The following is an 18,854-nucleotide window of genomic DNA, read 5'->3' as shown; positions in this document are numbered from 1 at the left end:
AAACCAAACACTTATCTGGAATTACCGGTATTATTGTTATTGTGCTAGTGTACCTAATGTGCCTACATCATCTCAAGAGAACACCGGTAAGTGTAGAGTACTGTTAATTCATTTCATGGGTAATACAATCAGCAATGGCGAAACAAAGTACGGTATGTTGAAAGACAACTGAAGGCTTCAGGAAACAGCAAAATGCACCTTGCTTACTATGGACATTTATTAACCGTCATGGAAATGAGGCTGCTCGGATTTCATCTTATATACAAATATGTGGCTGCGGAACCCATAAACCACGGCAAGTTTGCAAACGAAAGCAATTTCAAAATTAAAAAAAAAATAAAATCATTTTCCGTTAGTACATGTGCATATTAGACAAGTCAAAATAAGCATGTAATACCGAAGGGAAAGCAAACGTTGATCCTGTGTTTACGCTCTATTCGAGGAGGAAAGGAACCGCAGAAATACATCAGACTCGATCAAAGAACGGGTGGTAAAGATACGGATCTTTATTTCATCAGAGAAGATGAGGTAACAAATCACGGAGTACAACGACCGCACTCAAGGGGGCGTTTGGAATCTCAACGTATTTGTTGTTTTGCGCGCAAGGTCAAAGCGATGTCCAACATGAAAAATTATTGCCAAGGAACAAGAGTTACATACAAGGTTTTTGCTTGAAAAACTTTTCATAATGCTGCCTTTTTCTGGAGGGTGTTGGGGGGGAACATTCTTATCCTGGCTTTTTTTTTTCTTGTAACTTTAGTAGGGTAGACGTAATACTCCTCATATAAAATACACTCATACAATACTAATGGTCAAGTTTCTCATTCCAAGACGTTGGCACAAAAAAAATAATAATAATTTGCCAAAATGAAATTTCTTTTTTTTCCCATCACAGGACACTTAATCTACTGATGATGACGATGTACCATTTTAGTTTATAAAAAAAAAAAAGAAGCTTGAAGTGCATTCCATCTTGGGATAGTGAAGCTTTGTTTGACGTTCTTACTTGAACTGTAACGGCAGTAAAAGTGCGCGATGCATATTTTGATTGTTAGTTCGAGCGAGACATTGGCTTAAGAGGTTCATCATTGTTTGGTAGTAAAAAGGCACAGTTAGAGGGCAGAGTGGGCGAGAAACTGCTGAAAGCTCATCGATAGCCATCCATAGCTTCGTACTGTTGTGAGCGTCACTTCAAGATAATATGTCGAGAAAAACAAAAACCTTGCCGTACAAATTCCGGTTAACGTCGCTGCCGTGACAACAGAACAAAATGATCGTATTCAAATCTGCGAGTAGCCCTTAATTCGATTGCACTGGAAGACATCTGCAAGTTGACAAAAAATAAAAATAAAAGAACGCAATGGGGTTCTCGTGGCCAACGCTACATGATGGACATTCAGTGTTTTTTCTCCTCGGGCTTGAGTTATTGGAACGTGGTTACATTCGAGCAAATGAGGAAGGTGGCAAAGGTGAATTGTCTGAAAGTGGCAACAGAAGGCGGGGTATGCACATTCTGATTAAGCCCGAAGAGAATTATTGTTCCTCCTCGTCTGATCAAAGTCTCCAAAGGCCTTTTCTCAGATGAATCTGAAGGATTCTCCTGTGACCACACGATGAAAGGCTATAACTCTTCTCTTTGAATATTGTGTCAGTTTGTGTCCACTCCGCCCTAAAAGCAGAAAGAAGACCTTTCTTTTTTCTTGTAGTGCGTGGAATATCTCACATAAAAAAATATAAAATAAGAAATAAATAAGATGGTCAAAATCAGTATGTGTGCACCCCATCAACAGGTCTGGAGATAGTTTGCTTATGATGCGCAGAACCTGTACGCTGTCCTGCACCTTGCATGCCCCCACAAAATAGCAGTCTCATATCATTTGGTTTCTTTAGCAGATAATCTTGCTCCCTGTGCCAGTCACATCAATGATTACACTTTTTTTCTTACATTTGTTGGCCACAACTTGAAGGTGACAAGAACACTAGAGACGACAAAAAGGAACAATGTTGCCCACATGAAAAATGACCCAATAAAAAGTGCGAAATGGTTCCATCTGGTTTGCAAATAACAGTCACAGATTTTGAAGAGTGATAAGGAAGCCCCCACCCCCACACACGCACGCAATGTGGTGACTGGATAATCGGATCAAGGTCACGTTGTGGCTGAGGGGTGCATAGCATGTACGGTTTGTCAAAGGCGGTCTCGGCTGCAGTCATATCTTGGGCCTCCATCCGTTAATGAACTGCATGAGTTTCTTCACCTGCAGTTTGCTCAGTTTGAAGTCTTCGGAGAGAATCTCTTCGGTGAGCTGCAGTAACAAGTTCCCGTCGATCTTCTCCGAAATAAAGAGGGAGGTGATGTCGTCGGGTAGGCCGATAAATCGCAAGGATTTGGACACCTCTTCGATGGAGAGGCCGGCCAGGCTTGGCGGGGGCTGCCAATGTGCTGAGGGGGACTCCGATATGGAGCTGGCGGTTTCCCAGTTGGAGGTGGAACTCGGGTTTTGTGTTCCCTGTTCCCTCTGTTGAACGAGACAGGAAGTGGAGCTGTCCTGCTGACTGTCACAGGCTGGTCCCAATGCTAACTCTGAACTCCTCTTCATGCTGTTTGACTTTGCTGCCCTGGGCGGGAGGATGGGGCAAGAGAGCCTCTGCTTTGCGCTGCCTTCGTCCGGCGCTTTGTCTCTGTACATTTCCGAATTGGAACCGGAGGATTTGGTGCAGGACTTGCTCGGAGACTGGTTCCGCAACCTGAGGCTTTTGGTGCCGCGCGCGTGCTCCGGGCTGTCAAAGTCGACCAGGCTGCAGGTTTTGGGATTGCTCGTGGACCTGTTTCGCGGGTAACTGTAGTAGCTGCGGGAGCCGGCTGGGAGAAAGTCATCCAAAGCCCGACAATCCCCTCCGCTGAAGTTATTGGGCCAAGACAACCTGGACGACATTCCGTCGGACGGCAAGCTGCTGCTCGCCAACGCGACGCCTGGCTCGCCGCTGGCGGCGTGGGACCACTTACACGGGTAGCACACGCTGCTTTTTTCTTGTGGGTCAGACGCCTCTTGTTCGCACGATCCACTATTGAGAGGGGGGTGGGAGGGGTGGGGGAGTTAGATTAGATACAATGGCAGAGCTAAATATTAGCAACATTTGAGATAAAACGAAACAAAAACGTACTATCGCAATTTGGGTTGTCAAGGAGTGGAAAGGTCTCAGTAAAATTCAAAGGACTTGAAGATGGGGAAATATTTTTTTTTTATCCCCCGAAATGAGATCTGATACAAGGATTTGATAAATGAATTTGCTGCCTGAATTTATGAGTTAATGAAAGAAAGACCTTTTCACACTGCACTTAGCAGAGTGCGGCGTGCCCTCGCCCTCGGTCGACCCATTTTCTGGGGATGTGCTGCCGCAACATGACGAGTGAGCACTGCCAGAGCGCGTAAGTTTGGGTTTTGACGCCTTATAGGCCAAATTGAAAAGTGTTCCGTGTCAAATGTCCCGACCAGTAGGAAAGGAGAATAAAAAGGGCATTTTTGGTTTCATCCTGAAACAAAGCCCAACAGCCGAAGTTTCCTGTGAGGCCTGTACCACTTTGGAAAAACCGCCTGTGAATGACAACATATCATGATGCGCCTTCTTACATGCTGTGGAGCCCAGAAGAGTAATAGGAAAGGGTTGGACTGGGCGAGCGGGTGGCTTGCTGCCGAGGCTTGGACAGCAGCGGCACCGATGGCATCCGTTTCAAACTACGCGGTGGAATCGGCGGGGCGTTCAATAGGCGGCATTCTTCTTTCACCTAGAAATTGATGACACGTGGCTTAGAGAGGCGCGGCCTGACGAGTGTTACGCTGAGATGAGCGGGTGATACTCACGGCTTCAGATTTGGGTGGAACTGGCGGCGGCGTGAGTGCCACATCGGGAATGGTCACTGGGCCAAGGGGGCACGCGAGCGGGTAAGACTGCGATGCCGCCGTCGCCGTCGTCGTAGCGCAGCCGTTGTTGAGGGCTTGACCGCCCTCAGTTAAAGACGACTTGGGGATCTGGCTTCTTAATTGGTCCAACCACAGCTTCTCATAGGGAACGTCGGACTTGATGAGGGACGCCTGCTGGTTGGGGCAGTCCAACATTTCGGCGGAAAAGCTTTCGTTTTCCGCCGGCTCTGTCGGAATGCTGTCGGAAGGCAGAAGTGCCCAATCGCCGCTGAGGCTCATGCAGCCCTGCAAGTTGACCTCGCTGTTGCCGTGCAGGTTGCTGCCGTACACGCACACCGAGAGCCGGTGGAAGGACTGCGTCAGTTCGTCCCGGGCGTACGTTAACGAGCTGGGCATCTGCGTGCTGTTGGGACACCCGTTGGAGGTTCCGCCGCCGCAGCAGTTGCCGTTGCCGCCGCTCTGCTTCTTGGGGCTCTTGCCTTCGTCGTTCCAGTCCGTCCGCACATCCCGCACAGCGCGCGAGTAGTCGTCGATGTCGAACTGCTCCTGGCAGAAGGAGAACCAGCGATGCACCATGGTGTCCAGCCACAGCTCGCCTTGCAGCAGCTCCTCCGGAACAATAAAGCGAGGCAGGGCCACGTGGAAAGGAAAATGGACGGGGAGGATTTTGTTGCTGCGCAGGACGCAGCACACCACCACCGTCTTGGTCTGAATGTTGACCAGTTTGTAGCGGTGGCCTTCCCGGATGAGGTGGAGGTCGTGCTGGTTGCGGGGCGGCGCGCCGGGCACCGTGACGTTGACCGGCAGCCGCGTTTTCTCCACAATGTTTCGAATGGTGTGCTCGCCGTCCTGCATCTGAAGCTCCAGCGGGCTGCACGTGCTGAAGCGACCTTTGCACTGGAAAGGCAAGCTGATGCTCTCGTTGGTGCGGTGGTTCATGCAGATCAAGCAGGGCATCTTGCCTCGACCCATCTTGCTGATGGAGTTCAGCTTCCCGATCTTTTTAAAAATGGTGTTGAATCTGGATTTCTCTTTGGACGTCTTGGCGTAGAGGATCTCGGCTTGGCCCATCAATGTCAGCTCGTCGCCGGTGCTTAGTGTTATATTGTAGACTTCAGTGTCTTCGTTGCATTCCCCTGAAGCCATCTAACAAGAAACCACACAGTGCAACCATTAGGAATTGTATTTACGGCCAATCACTTCATAAACGTTCTCACCCCGCTACACCGCAATTATCCCGTTTGAAAGATTAGCCGTACCTTTACATTGAACGTGATTTCTTCCATGACGTAGACCCTTTCAGGAAACGCTTTGGCCACTTCTTCCACACTGTTGAAGTATTGCACAGGTTCCTTGACATCTCGATCCTGTTCCAGCAGCTTAAACTGACCTGAATTGGGGGTGATGGGAGGGGGTGGAAAACATGCCAAATCTACTGGCTGTCTTTTGTCTATGCCAATGATGCGGCAATTTACCAGGAATGCCAAACAGCTTCAGCGGGATACACACATAGTGAGCATCGGGCCAAATTTGAGGGATTTTCCTCTCGTGGGATGTGTCACTTTAGATGTCTTACCTTCATAGTGAACAGGAATTTCTATTTTAGGTCCAATCACATAGTGTCCTTCATCGAGACTGTGAGCAGTAATAGTTGTCCACTGACGACAGGAATGAATCAAGAGGTAGTCATTGTCTCGAAGCCCTTCAACCAACTGGCCTGGAATGGGTGAGGGGGGTTTAAAAAAATGTCATTTACACCCAAGGACCAATTGTTATTCGTTGCAATGACACATTTTGAGTGGTTTGTCCCAAGACCTTAAGATTCACTTTAACACCCTTGCAATATCTAAAATATAACAAAAGCTTTAGTTTCATATGCACATTAAGTGCAGTGTTAATATTCAAACTGAGTAATGTTACAGTGCACTTGTATATTCAGCTGCTCTAATGATAATCGGCACTACACGGTATGGGGTGACTTAATCCCGTTTTGTGCATACTTGCCATCCCTGGGCAATAAAATCTGTGCAATCTCCAAGTGTTGCAAATCGTCCAAATGCATCTGCCATCAACAATCATGTCTTTGCACTGACATCCTCACACAGCAATAGTACCTTATTTGCAAGGCTTTGCCGTGCGTGCCCCTAACTTGGGCAGTAATTCAAACGCAATCTCCACAATATAGGCGACAACTGTTCGCAATGGCACAAATACAAGTCGCAGTTCGTAGCAAGCAAAAGATAGTTAGCTCCAAAGACTTTGCAGCGTCCAAAAAAAAAAGTGACTGACCGTTGTCCAGCTTGACGATTTGAGGCAACCTATATGCATTGACAAGTTGATCTAATGGCAAGGCTGTCGTACTCCACGTAACATCTTTTAAATTGTTGTACAACATTGTTCCAAGGTCCATCTTGCTAGCTTACATTAGCCCACAGAAGGGCTAGCTACGTGTAAACACGGTCACACAAGGCTACGCAGCGCTCATAAAACCAACGATTGCATCGACACTCCATTTACGGCTTTATACTTGGCACGATGTCTCTTGGTTTTTACATAATATTGCCTATTCATCTCTTTACGAGCCATTGAAATCCGTAATCTAATCATTAAGCAGAGCCATGTTTGTTTAGTTACAATCTACAGCCGGATGAATAACGGAAATGCGTAATTTGTATTACAAAATAAAAGATTGGTTTAGTGGCTCTCACTCACACGCACGTTTCGGTGAAATGTTTAGTTGTTGTTGCGATGATATAGCGTAAAATATTTAATTTTTATATCTTTAGATATTTAGAGTTCAAAATCAGGCAAAACAAACTGGTCATGTGTTCATGCAGGAAATTAAACTGAAGCAAGAGCTTTGATTGGAATATATTCTGACCTCAAATTACTTTGCATAAAATATATAAACTGTTCTGAGAGAAAAATTGTACTTTGGCTGTTTTGGGGTCATGTGATTTTGTTGATTTGTCTTTCTTGAACTTGTTAAATCATTTATTTTTATCACAAACATACTGCACTTATTCTCTGAAGTTGACTCAACATACAGTAAATGCAATCTGATTGCTAAAACCGAGGAAGAGGGGAAAAAAGTGAGCTGAAGTGACATCAAGCTAATCGTTCTAATTAGTGCTCTCTTCTTTGTACATGTTTTACTATTTTGTTAACGTGGCACGACTTGGGTGCACACAAAATATAATTTTCCATAGTCTGTCCCCTTAAGATATGAATTGTTGCAATTTGGCAAGCGTAGTGATGGTGTAGTTCTGTGTGCCAACTATGAATGTCATCACTTCCTGATCTACAGCAGAGGAGCTTCCTTCATTTGCTGTGTGATCACAGAGTGTAGTCCTACCCTGTGACTAACAATGTCTTTTTTGGACACACTGCGCCAGTGGGACGATGCTATAACGTGTGTGGACAGAAGCGATTTGACTGAAGCACTCAGAATTTTCTTGGACATCCAAGAGCCAAACTCCAAAATTTGTTTCAACATCGGTTGCCTCCAGCTTCTCAACCAAAACCTGGATGCTGCTGAAAAGGTAATGAGTCTGTTTATAAATAAATAATTATTAATATCCATTTTATTAGAAAAGCAGATTTATTTTGTAAAATCTGGGTTGTTTAATTTGAAATTGAACTACATGATATTCTATAGATTGAAAGTGCAAGTCACTAAAAAAGAAGAAGTAGTTTCTCATTTGTTCCGAAGGAAGTAACGCGTGATTTGTCTTGGTCTCAGGCCTTTGACTGCAGCATATGCAAGGACGAGCATTTGGCGGTCGCCTTCTTTCAAAGAGGAATCACCTTTTACAAACAGAACCGGCGAGTCTTGCTTATAACTTAGATAACTGCAATACTTTCCATTCCAATGTTCCTTTTAGTAACAAACCTGATGTGTTGCCTTCAAGGTATGAAGAAAGTGTTGGTGATTTCCACCTTGCCTTCAAGGCTCTGCGGGGCAACCAGTTGATAGATTACAAAGTGCTTGGGCTCAGATACAAGTTATATGCATGTGAGGTAAGACTGTGTCACTCGAATATGAGTTTGCATCCAATAACCTCCACCCGAAGGTGACATTTTTGATCATTACATTTTTAAGACTTTTGCCCCTGAAACTTTCTTCAATGTTATAATCACGCTGCAAGGGCATTTCAAAAGCTCCGAAAGTTGTCGCTCGCCAGGTCCTGCACAACATGGCCCTGGCGGAGGCTCACTTGGGTCAGTGGGAAAAGGCCCAGAAGAACCTAGCGAAGGCTCTCGAATACAAGACTGATGCCAAGCTCAGCATCATCGACAGAGCTATGCAGTCAACCCTGGTCTGTTCAGATATGTTGGTCTCTGGGACTCAATCATGAGATACATACTATATTTTTATAGCGTTTGATCGCAACCCCCATCTGTTTAACAATAAGAAAAGAAGATGAGCTAACCTTTGTAAATATTGCTTGCATTTCATCACCAGAAACAAAAAGTTTTTCAAGCAGTCGAGTTTCCTTCCGCTGTGCTGTTTCGGCCGAACAAACACTATGTTGCTGAACTGGAGAAAAAGGACTACTTGGGAAAAGCCAAGGTAATCCATCCTCTATGGACCAATTGAAAAACAAAAACTGCAAACCGGAGCTTCATTGGCCATTGATTTTGCATATCTTGGGTACTTTTAGGTGGTTGCTTCCGTTGTTCCCCAGGATCACTTCTCTGGATTTGCCCCTTTACAGCCACATGTAATGCAAACTAAGCAAACTCTTTGGCATTTTATGAACTGTAAGTTGCAAGAAAAAGTGTGAAGACTTTGGAATTACCTGGACAAAATGTTTTCTTTTTTAGGGTTGAAGTCAGGACTCTGACTGTGTTATGTTGCACCTCCCATCATCTATCAAGCTTCAAATGGCAGACTGATAGTTTAAGCTTGCCAGCAAAAAGTATTGTGAATTCATTGGCCATTGTTGATAGGAATATGTCCAGGTCATGAAGTAGCAAAGCAGATCCATACCGTGATGCCCCATCAACTACAGTACATTTCACAGTTAGGATGAAGTTTTGATAGCAACATGCACTTCCAAACAACACAAATTTGCTTTCATCGTTCCACACAATAGCTTGTCAGCAGTGTTGTGGAACTTCTTTTGCAAACTTTTTAGCAATATTTTTTTAAAGAGTTCAGGAGCTTTTGAGACTATGCAGAAATCTATGCATTTCCAAAGGCTTCACTTTTTTTTTTCTTGCAACTGTATGACCATAATACTCTATGTGACAAGATTAGATTCCTCTATACGGCACTTTTTGAAATAGTAAAAACATGCAAAATTGTTGAACTAATGTGACTTTTTTTTCCCCTGCTTATAGGTTGAACAAGAACCTTCAGGTCCGAAGGAGCCCGAGGTTCTAAGGTAAAAATGTGAACTTTTTTTTTAAGCATCTAATTTAAGCATCATCATCTCAACAAAGTATAAGCCAAATGGCAAAGACGAGCCTTTTATTTAACGAATGTGCTGATAATGCATTTCTTATGCCAAATGCATTCTGACCTCTCTTCAGAGCTTTGGAAGGAGACCCTCATATTGTGCGCTATGAGTTTATTCCCGAGACGAGTGATGAGCTGGCGGTTGTCCCGGGCAACATTGTTTTTGTCCTGCAGAAAGGTTCGGACAACTGGGCTTCAGTTCTTTTCAACGGAAGAGTAAGTTTGCTGCCTCTCTCTCTCCCTCATACTCTACCAAAAATCCACATGCCTTAAAAAAAATTAAAATAAGATTCCAACTATGATTTAAACACAGAAAGGACTTGTTCCTTACAATTACCTGGAACATTTGGAGATGTCCTTGGGCGGTCAGCAGAAGAACGTGAGGCCCCTTTGCTATCATATTCAAAACCTGTAATGGACACTGTTGAATAACAAAGCCTCATTATTTTCTGGTCCATGTTTATTGGAAAACAGCAACTATTAGAACCTCCAAGTCGGGTACCACCAACCAGGCCCGAAAGGAAACAAGGTACATGTTATTAGACAACAAATTGACAAAATAAACGCGGTTTGGTAATGGAAAAAAAATGCTCACACATGAAATTTTTTCAAGGTCTTTTTCGTGGGGAAAGCAGCAGTCAAGACTTCCAACAGAGGGTATGCTGTAAGAAAAAAAAAATCAAAAGAAAAAAAAAAGGAAAATAAAATACCGTATTGGCCCGAATATAAGATGGTGTTTTTTGCATTGAAATAAGACTGAAAAAGTGGGGGTCGTCTTATATTGAGGGTCTAGACATTATACCCATTCACGACGCTAGATGACGCCAGATATCAATGAAGCAAATGCTGAACTTGACACCCCAGGCCAAAGTGACCCCCTGCCATGAAGAATAAAAATAGTAGCATGAAGAAGAAAAATAAAAAAATAGCGGTAAGAAGAAAATAATAGATCGGCCAGGTTAACCGGCAGCCGAGGAGAAGTTATGATGTAATTTACATTTCAAACACCAGAAGCCATTCATTTACGAATGTGATTGCATTTTAGATTAGAATGAGGCAAAATAACATGCTTTTTCTCTCAAATATAGTGTTATAATCATTTGTTTCAGACGTACTGCAATTGTTTTCTGTATTAATTTCATTTAAATAGATTTGGTGTTCAAAAAGTCTTTTTTCAAACGAGTCTTGAAAAAGTAAGGGTCGTCTTATAATCAGGGCCGTGTTATATTTGGGCCAATACAGTAAAAGAAAAAAATATTTAAAAAATAATAAAAAAGAAAAATGAACACTTCCCAAAATAATTGTGTCCTCGCTTCAGGAAGCTCAGACTGCGGACAACTTGTGTATTGTCAAAGTGTATTACAAATTCAACTTTGCAGTGTCACTAGCGAGTGGCTCCACTTACGAGACACTGATCGAAAAGATCAGTAAAAAACTCAACCGCTCTCCCTCGTCAGTCACACTGAGGTAAGGTACACAACATGAATAGATACATGATTCCGTCAGTGTCCGTGCTTACAAATTAGTGTTCCATGTAGGTTAGCGTCAGATGCAACAAATGCCTTGAATGACAATACAGATATGGAGAGTATTTGGAACGCTCAAAACAAGCACATCACATTGTGGTGTCATACAAAAGAAGTAAGTATATTAATAACTTTTATTGCTCCCAAAACTTCAAATAAAGGGTACACGTCATCCGCAAGGATGAGGATAAATTAACTGCATGTTGTTGTTCAGCAAACTGCAGAAAATCCGCAGAACAATGAGACTGTTCTGGTGGCACTTCACTCCTATGAGTCAACAAATCCCGAGGACCTTGGTTTCAATCAGGGGGATAAAATCACACTCATCTCTAAGAGTGAGAAACCATCCCTTTCAACATGTTTTTAACTGATCAGACATGATGTAATGCTTTTGTCTCTCCCCACTGCAGTTAACCAGGACTGGTTGGAAGGACATTCTAATGGGAACACTGGCATCTTTCCTGCTTCCTTTGTGGAGAAAGTGAATGACCAGTGATGCTTGCAAATGTAAATGGACAACTTCAGGGGCGGGATGCTTAAAGGATAAAGTCACTTTCCCCACGTTATGTCTCCTTAAAGTCACTGATAAGTTAAATCACTTTGAAGAAATGTCATACATGTTGCCACTAAGCTCCTTCTTCTTCATAGGCGATAGCGATGCCCCTCCTACCCTCCACGGCTTTCTCCACGGGCGTCTCCCCCAACTTCTGCTCCAAGCCGCGCCAGCTCCGACTCGCCAAAAACGATGCTGAAAAAGAGAGTGAACACTTGAGTGTGCTTTCACTTTGTACAGCAAGATTGCGACAATAAACACAGGACAAAAACATCAACGCGTCTTCTTGTGTTTGAAATGACATGTACCGGCAGAGTTGCTGTTGGCCACAGTCATCGTCTGGTTCCTCAGGACAAGTGAAGAGCCAAACGGGGAGTTTGCGTGATTGCAGTCCAGCTTGTTGCTCCTCAGAGCCCCGGTGATTAAAGATACATCCGTCTCGTCGGAGTCCTCCTGCCCCTCTGCCAAAGGTACGTAACTGTGTCCACCTGGAGACAAAATTGTGGCAGCCATGAAGAAACATTAGATAGACTGAAGACAAAGGTTACACTCAAAAGGTGATGCTTTGAAGTCTAAAAAATGGATTCAAACCTGGCAGGAGATGTCGAAAGTCAGTGACGTATTCCGCGGACCACTCCCTATTCCTGTTGCAGGCCACTTCCATCTCGAACGGCGTCACCACGGGTCGGTAGAACTCACTGGAGTCCAATAGAGAGTTCTCCGGACACGAAATCAAAACAAAAATGTCAATTTCCAGAAAGTTGGCAAGCTTGGGCACGTTGAGCTTCCCCATGGCGAACAAGTAACTCTTCTTGCCGGCGCTGCGGATTGTCTCTTTCAGCTGCTGGATGATAGTCAGGTAGTTGGCCACACCAAGAGTGCCCACCAAGATGCCCACCACGTTGGCATCCTTCGCCCTCTCGATAGCATAGAAGCGCTTCATCAGTGCGCGGTTGACGCCGGCCGACTCGAGCCTCCCTGCAGATGTCACGGGGTCGAAGGAGGAGAAGGAGCAGCGATTCCACGTCATCATGAAGTTTCGCAAGGTTGGCCCGTCTTGGCCGATGTAGAACACATTGTGATCCTCAATGCTCAGTCCGCTCTTCAAGGAAAACTGCCTTCCAAAGTGAATGCTGGGCTGCTCTGCGTCAGGCTCTCTTTCGCTCCGGCCGTGGCTGTAACACTGCTCGCCTTCCACCACAAGTTGTGAAGAAACAACATTTGGATAGTCTTCACACAACAGTGTCACTAGATTATCTGAGGAGGGAGAAAAATCAGTTACGAGGGTAACCATCCTGCATTTTTGACAAGGTCAACCCATTTGCATTTTGAAAATATATGCAAATACATGATACAGTTAGTGAACCACACCATCCACAAACAAGATTGTCAACATTACACTTCAGTACACAACTATGCATCAACACGGAATGCTTTTCTTTTTGGCTTAACATCCACTACACCGACCATAACCGAGGCCAAGTATCTTCTGCCAACTCATACATGACAAAAATAAAGACTTTAAATTACTGTTTAACCACATTTCAATCACGCACAGATCCACTGCGATGAATTCCATCTGTGTGCTTACCAATAGCATGCGTGTATCTGACATCATACAGGATGAGGATGGGGGCCTGTGTGTCAGTATACAGTTCTCTGAAGACCGAGGCGCACTTGTCCACGTCTATGCTTGCTTTCTCAAAGACGTACATGAGGGGCAGGCGTTTGGAAGGGCTCAGGCAGGCTCGGCCGTAGTGCACCATACAGTCGGCTCCAACGTGCTCTGCTGCCACCTCATCCACACAGCAACTGACCAAACCAAAACACACCAAATGGGGTAGTGGGGGGGAGGGAAGAGATATTAAAAAAACAACCTAAACGTAAAAACTCAAATGGATTCCATCAAGACGATTAAAAAAAATCAATTACCTGCCATAGGATGTGTCTCCCAGAATGAACACCTTCACTTGAGTAATTCTTTCAATCTCGGATGCAATTGCGCTCGATTCGTGCAGGAGTTCATCAGGAAACTGCAGCGCAACCTAGGAAATGAGAGAGAGTGGGCAGGCTATATTGAAGTCTCGTTGGTGTATTGCTAAACATGCAGGTTATGTAAGGGTCCCCCCACCTTCTTGAAGTGATTCTGAGAGACAAAGTCGCAGGTTTTCTGAATTTGATACAAGTCATCAAGTTCTCCCTTAGGAGTTTTCCTCGTTTCTTGGACGTCAACCTGACGCTTGATCACATTTTCCGAGCTGCTGCTGAACGCATCCGCCATGACTACACTACTGTACTTAAAACAGCTCCTGTGAAAATGGCACATACACAACAACGAATCTGTTAACATACGGTCTTCACGACATCGAATTTTAACCGTAGTACATCGTTTAAGTGACGCATAATATAAATTACTTAAATCCGGTTTCTAAAGTTAGCTTGCAGCTAAGCAAAATTTACTCCCACTTGTGGCACAATGCGCATCATTTACTACAAAGAACGTTCGAACAGTTTGACATTTCTGGGTAAAGTTAAAGCGCACTAAATTCGTTTGATCAAACACATGTTCCCAAAGCGATGTGGCTTTTCAGGAAGTCCTTACACTTCCGGTTCAACGTCGTTTCAAAATAAAACCACTTGCGCCCTTGGTTAGTGCAAGTATAGTATTGTACTGTACAGGCACGCTCGATTACTGAGGTCCAAAAATCAATATACACCTACCTGCTGTTGCTGAGAATTCAGTTGTAGTTCTCCCATGATAATCGACAACAATATCCACAGCTTTTAAAGCTTGAGCTCATCTCCTTGGGACAGTCTCCTGTTGTCTCTATGGCTCATAGCATTGCATGATGCTCCTGAATCAACCTGGAATCGCTGTTATTTTGCATTGAACACAACATTGAGAAAACACTTTTTGCCCCAATACAATACATCCTGATTTATATAGCGCTTTCACAAGAGCTGCAGCTGGAACAAGCGCTTCACAAAACAGTTAAAGTAAAATACAACACAAAAAAACAACAACAATGCTCTCTGCATCGATCATTTGGATCAAGATTTGTTTTCCAGGTTGTTTTGGTCGCACATCCATCTTTTGCTTTTTACTTTGTTGAAGTGAGCCATCCTCCTTTTGCTGTGTTACCCATGTTGCGGGTTCACATTCCTTTGCCGTTTGGTTAAGAGCATTGACAAGAGCATTACGGTTTTGTTGGTCCAAAATGAGAGCTCCTGCCATCAGCTGGTACATGAGAGCAAGTTTGCATTTGAAGTTTTTTTTTAGTATTAGGTGCGGTGAGCTTGCTCTGCAATGAGAGTGGTTCCTTTTGATTCCAATTTGCCATTCCTGTTACTCCAGTGTGCAAGTTTCCTTTCGAGCATCCACTTGCTGTTTTGTTTGTCCAAAATGAGAGCTCCTGCCACCAGCCGGTGCATGAGAGCAAGTTTGCATGTGAAGTCTGTTTAGTATGAGTGTGGTGTGCTTGCTCTGCAATGAGAGCGGTTCCTTTGGATTCCAGTTTGCCATTCCCATTGTTCCAGTGTACATTTCCTTTGAAGATACCCAAACACTCGTGTTGCAAGTGTCCCACTTTTTACATCCATTTGTATTTGAGCAGAATAAGTTGGACTTGCCCACAGTATGGACATTGTCCCCCACCTTTGATTTTGTGTGTGTATGTCATGTGATGAATACCACCGTGATTCGCAATACCAGACACGTTTTCCCAATCACCATCAGTATTTTCATTTGACACCGATGTTTTTTTCCATTGAATTGTGTCCACCTTTTTTATTGTCACAGTCCATGTCAGGTCATAAATAGTTTGAAAAGTATTGCGTGCAACCTTTTCACCACACATTTCAACGAACCCAGAGAGAGATTTTTCAAATCTCTGTAATTACCTCCTACCTTGAAAAGTATTCTGTGCAAACTTTTTCACCACACATTTAAATGAACCCATAGAGAGATTTTTCAAATCTCTGTAATATTACCACCTTGCAGTAAACCTTGTATTGTTCTCCCGAAACCGATAGTTGTGCTTTTCTGCCATTGTGTGCATCAGCGAAGCCCACAGCAGAACGTTTGACCCCTCATTTGCATGTCGGAGTCACCGGACACTTCTTTGAATAGCCAGAACACTCACATTTGACAAGGAGTCCACATTGAACATTAAGATTCTGTAAGTGACAGTCAACACATTACGGCACGTAGTACAACCCGAACCAAAAGTTTGCACAACAATTTCATCATCCAAGAATGCATTGATAACATTTTCCTTGTATGCACACATATTTAGATCGCGATGGAACAGCGGTAAGCCTGCCGCGTCTCCGACCTTGAAAAGTATTGCGAGCACCCTTTTTCACCACACATTGCAATGAGCCCATCGAGAGATTTGAAAAATCTCTGTAATTACCTCCTACCTTGAAAAGTATTACGTGCAACCTTTTTCACCACACGTTTCAACAAACCCATAGAGATTTTTCAAATCTCTAATATTACCACCTTGCAATATACCTTGTATTGTTTTCCCAAAACCGATAGTTGTGCTTTTCTGCCATTTTGTGCATCAGCGAAGCCCACAGCAGAACGTTTGACCCCTCATTTGCATGTCGGAGTCATCGGCCACAGCTTTGAAGAGCCTCAACACTCACATTTGACAAAGAGTACACATTGAACCCAACTTTTGGACCTTAAGATTCTGTAAGTGACAGTCAACACATTACGGCACGTAATACAACCCGAACCAAACGTTTGCCCAACAATTTCATCATCAACCAATGCATTGATAACATTTCCCTTGTATGCACACATATTTATATCACAATGGAATGGCGGGAAGCGCGCCGCGTCTCCTACCTTGAAAAGTTTTACGTGCAACCTTTTTCACCACACATTTCAACGAGCCCATAGAGAGATTTTTCAGATCTCTGTAATATTACCACCTTGCAATAAACCTTGGATTGTTTTCCCGAAACCGATAGTTGTGCTTTTCTGCCATTGTGTGCATCAGCGAAGCCCACAGCAGAACGTTTGACCCCTCATTTGCATGTCGGAGTCATCGGCCACAGCTTTGAAGAGCCTCAACACTCACATTTGACAAAGAGTCCACATTGAACCCAACTTTTGGACCTTAAGATTCTGTAAGTGACAGTCAACACATTACGGCACGTAATACAACCCCAACCAAAGGTTTGCTCAACAATTTCGTCATCAACCAATGCATTGATAACATTTCCCTTGTATGCACACATATTTAGATCGCGATGGAACAGCGGTAAGCGTGTCGCGTCTCCTACCTGAATCCATGTAACAGAGGCAAGCTCTGCATCTCCTACCTCAATCCAAAGTGCGCTGTCCAGAAAATCGAGTGATGAGACCAGAGGCAACTTTAACCTGCTTTGTCTCTTCCGTCATGGCGTCCCATGCATGAGCAGTTGCTTAAAACGAGCCATTCATAACAACATGCCAATCAAACGATCTTCACGCCATCGAATTGTAACCTTAGCATGAACTTCAAAGCATATAGTCATGATGCTTAATATCAATTCCATATATCCCGTTTCTAACATTAGCTTTGCTGCAAGTTTACTTCACTCCGTAAATTCAGACTTACACACAACGCATATCATTTACTACTAATAGCGTTCAAAGTGTTGGGCAGCACTGGGCAAAATTAAATGGCATCAAGTTCGCCAAAAATGTTACATTTAGCAAATATGAGGGACCCAACCAATATATATATGGCTTTTCAGGTAGTCCTTACACTACCGGTTCAACCTCGTTTCAGAATATAAGTTAATGCCCCCTTTCGTTATTGCAAGTACTGTACTGTACAGGCACTGGAATTATGACCTCTAAGTGACAAAGCTTTAAGAGAGTGAGATCTTACCTTGATCGAGTCATAAAAACCAAGCGCCTGAAGACATGGTCCATTTATTTCCTCCCCATTCTTTGCTGTGATCCATAGCTTTTCAACCCCAGTTCCTTTCGTTCTACTCTTGCCTCCAACATTTCCCAATAGAGGAACCAATGACCAAAATCCCCAATGAAGCGTGCACTGAGCTCGTGTTGGATAACCACCACAGTGTTAACCACCTTTTCCAGCCACAGGGTGTCTCCGGCTTTTTGGCAAAACCCGTGTTTGCTGTTCCATCAAGATTTGTTTTCCAGGTTGTTTTGGTTGCAGATCCAGCTTTTGCTTTTCACTTTGTTGAAGTGAGCCATCCTCCTTTTGCTGTGTTACCCATGTTGCGAGTTAATTTCCCTCCGCCATTTGGTTCAGAGCATTGACAAGCATCCAACTTCCTGATTTGTTTGTCCAGAATGAGAGCTCCTGCCATTAGCTGGTGCATGAGAGCAGGTTTGCATTTGAAGTCAGTTTGGTATTCGGTGCGGTGTGCTTGCTCTGCAATGAGAGCAGTTCCTTTTGATTCCAGTTTGCCGTTCCTGTTGCTCCAGTGTGCAAGTTTCCTTTCAAGCATCCACTTAGTTTTGTTTGTCCAAAATGAGAGCTCCTGCCACCAGCTGGCGCATGAGAGCAAGTTTGCATTTGAGGTCCGTTTCGTATTAGTGTAAAGTGGTGTGCTTGCTCTGCAATGAGAGCGGTTCCTTTGGATTCCAGTTTGCCATTCCCATTGTACGTTTCCTCTGAAGATACCCAAACACTCGTGTTGCAAGTGTCCCCCTTTTTGCATCCATTTGTAGAGCAGAATAGGTTGGACTTGCCCACAGTACGGACATTGTCCCCAACCTCTAATTTTGTGTGTATATGTCATTGTGACGAATACCACCGTGATTCGCAATACCAGACACGTTTTCCCAATCACCATTAGTATTTTCTTTTGACACCCTTGTTTTTTTTTTCCATTGAATTGTGTCCACCTTTTTTTATTGTCACAGTCCATGTCAGGTCATAAGTCGTTTGAAAAGTATTGCGTGCAACCTTTTTCACCACACATTTCAACAAACCCATCGAGAGATTTTTCAAATGTCTGTAATTACCTCCTACCTTGAAAAGTATTGCGTGCAACCTTTTTCACCACACATTTCAACGAACCCATCGAGAGATTTTTCAAATCTCTCTAATATTACCACCTTGCAAAAAACCTTGTATTGTTTTCCCGAAACCGATAGTTGTGCCTTTCTGCCATTTTGTGCATCAGCGAACGCCAAAGCGGATTTTTTTTTACCCCTCATTTGCATGCGGTGTCACCGGCCACAGCGTTGATAGCCAGAACACTCGCATTTGACAAGGAGTCCACATTGACCCCTCCATCATATGAACCCAACTTTTGTACTTTTAAGATTTTGTAACCGACAGTCAACGCATTACGACAGGTCGAACGACCCGAACCAAGTTTGCACAACAACCCCTTCATCAACCAAT

The 18,854-nt window shown here is 43.9% G+C and overlaps 3 protein-coding genes across 4 annotated transcripts; 1 reads left to right on the top strand and 2 right to left on the bottom strand.

The window, feature by feature from the left end:
* Positions 1–195: 195 nt before the first annotated feature.
* Positions 196–6,564, bottom strand: garem1 (GRB2 associated regulator of MAPK1 subtype 1). Its single transcript, XM_086101351.1, has 6 exons — positions 6,213–6,564; positions 5,500–5,640; positions 5,183–5,313; positions 3,864–5,069; positions 3,633–3,787; positions 196–3,066 (listed from the first exon to the last, which is right to left on the bottom strand). Exons 1-6 carry the CDS (start codon positions 6,331–6,333, stop codon positions 2,211–2,213), a joined length of 2,610 nt encoding a protein of 869 aa, XP_085957477.1. The 5' UTR covers positions 6,334–6,564; the 3' UTR covers positions 196–2,210.
* Positions 6,552–11,739, top strand: ncf2 (neutrophil cytosolic factor 2). Its single transcript, XM_086101355.1, has 16 exons — positions 6,552–7,465; positions 7,666–7,748; positions 7,835–7,943; positions 8,108–8,242; positions 8,389–8,496; positions 8,588–8,647; positions 9,270–9,313; positions 9,462–9,603; positions 9,701–9,766; positions 9,862–9,916; positions 10,001–10,044; positions 10,706–10,854; positions 10,926–11,028; positions 11,128–11,248; positions 11,324–11,420; positions 11,562–11,739. The coding sequence occupies exons 1-15, from the start codon at positions 7,292–7,294 to the stop codon at positions 11,407–11,409; spliced, it is 1,479 nt and encodes a 492-aa protein (XP_085957481.1). The 5' UTR covers positions 6,552–7,291; the 3' UTR covers positions 11,410–11,420; positions 11,562–11,739.
* On the bottom strand, positions 9,830–17,957 carry dph2 (diphthamide biosynthesis 2). Of its 2 annotated transcripts, XM_086101353.1 has the most exons (8): positions 17,358–17,957; positions 14,188–16,905; positions 13,598–13,775; positions 13,399–13,511; positions 13,058–13,278; positions 12,058–12,723; positions 11,775–11,954; positions 9,830–11,661 (listed from the first exon to the last, which is right to left on the bottom strand). In XM_086101353.1, exons 3-8 carry the CDS (start codon positions 13,745–13,747, stop codon positions 11,540–11,542), a joined length of 1,452 nt encoding a protein of 483 aa, XP_085957479.1. In that variant the 5' UTR covers positions 13,748–13,775; positions 14,188–16,905; positions 17,358–17,957; the 3' UTR covers positions 9,830–11,539. The 2 variants fall into 2 exon arrangements, with proteins under 2 accessions (XP_085957479.1, XP_085957478.1); XM_086101352.1 differs by lacking the exons at positions 14,188–16,905; positions 17,358–17,957 and having other exon boundaries at positions 13,598–14,069.
* Between the last annotated feature and the right edge of the window lie 897 nt (positions 17,958–18,854).

This window comes from Hippocampus guttulatus, chromosome 21 (genome assembly GCF_054856545.1).
Source record: "Hippocampus guttulatus isolate MCC_2025c chromosome 21, RoL_Hgut_1.0, whole genome shotgun sequence".
Taxonomy (NCBI): Eukaryota; Metazoa; Chordata; class Actinopteri; order Syngnathiformes; family Syngnathidae; genus Hippocampus; species Hippocampus guttulatus.
Note: the sequence above shows the minus strand (reverse complement) of the source record. Positions and strands in the feature narration are given on the sequence as shown.

What these genes read in the sequence shown, in the direction of transcription:
- garem1 (XM_086101351.1), bottom strand. Translation starts at nt 6,333, where the DNA reads ATGGACCTTGGAACAATGTTGTACAACAATTTAAAAGATGTTACGTGG. An exon ending in AATCGTCAAGCTGGACAACG is followed by an intron (nt 5,641 to 6,212) that starts GTCAGTCACTTT and finishes CACCCATTCCAG; the next exon opens with GCCAGTTGGTTGAAGGGCTT. An exon ending in AAATCACGTTCAATGTAAAG is followed by an intron (nt 5,070 to 5,182) that starts GTACGGCTAATC and finishes GTTTCTTGTTAG; the next exon opens with ATGGCTTCAGGGGAATGCAA.
- dph2 (XM_086101352.1), bottom strand. Translation starts at nt 13,816, where the DNA reads ATGTTAACAGATTCGTTGTTGTGTATGTGCCATTTTCACAGGAGCTGT. An exon ending in CAGATACACGCATGCTATTG is followed by an intron (nt 12,724 to 13,057) that starts GTAAGCACACAG and finishes CTCCCTCCTCAG; the next exon opens with ATAATCTAGTGACACTGTTG. An exon ending in CTTTCGACATCTCCTGCCAG is followed by an intron (nt 11,955 to 12,057) that starts GTTTGAATCCAT and finishes TTTTGTCTCCAG; the next exon opens with GTGGACACAGTTACGTACCT.
- ncf2 (XM_086101355.1), top strand. Translation starts at nt 7,292, where the DNA reads ATGTCTTTTTTGGACACACTGCGCCAGTGGGACGATGCTATAACGTGT. An exon ending in GAGCTATGCAGTCAACCCTG is followed by an intron (nt 8,243 to 8,388) that starts GTCTGTTCAGAT and finishes TTTCATCACCAG; the next exon opens with AAACAAAAAGTTTTTCAAGC. An exon ending in TTGCCCCTTTACAGCCACAT is followed by an intron (nt 8,648 to 9,269) that starts GTAATGCAAACT and finishes CCCTGCTTATAG; the next exon opens with GTTGAACAAGAACCTTCAGG.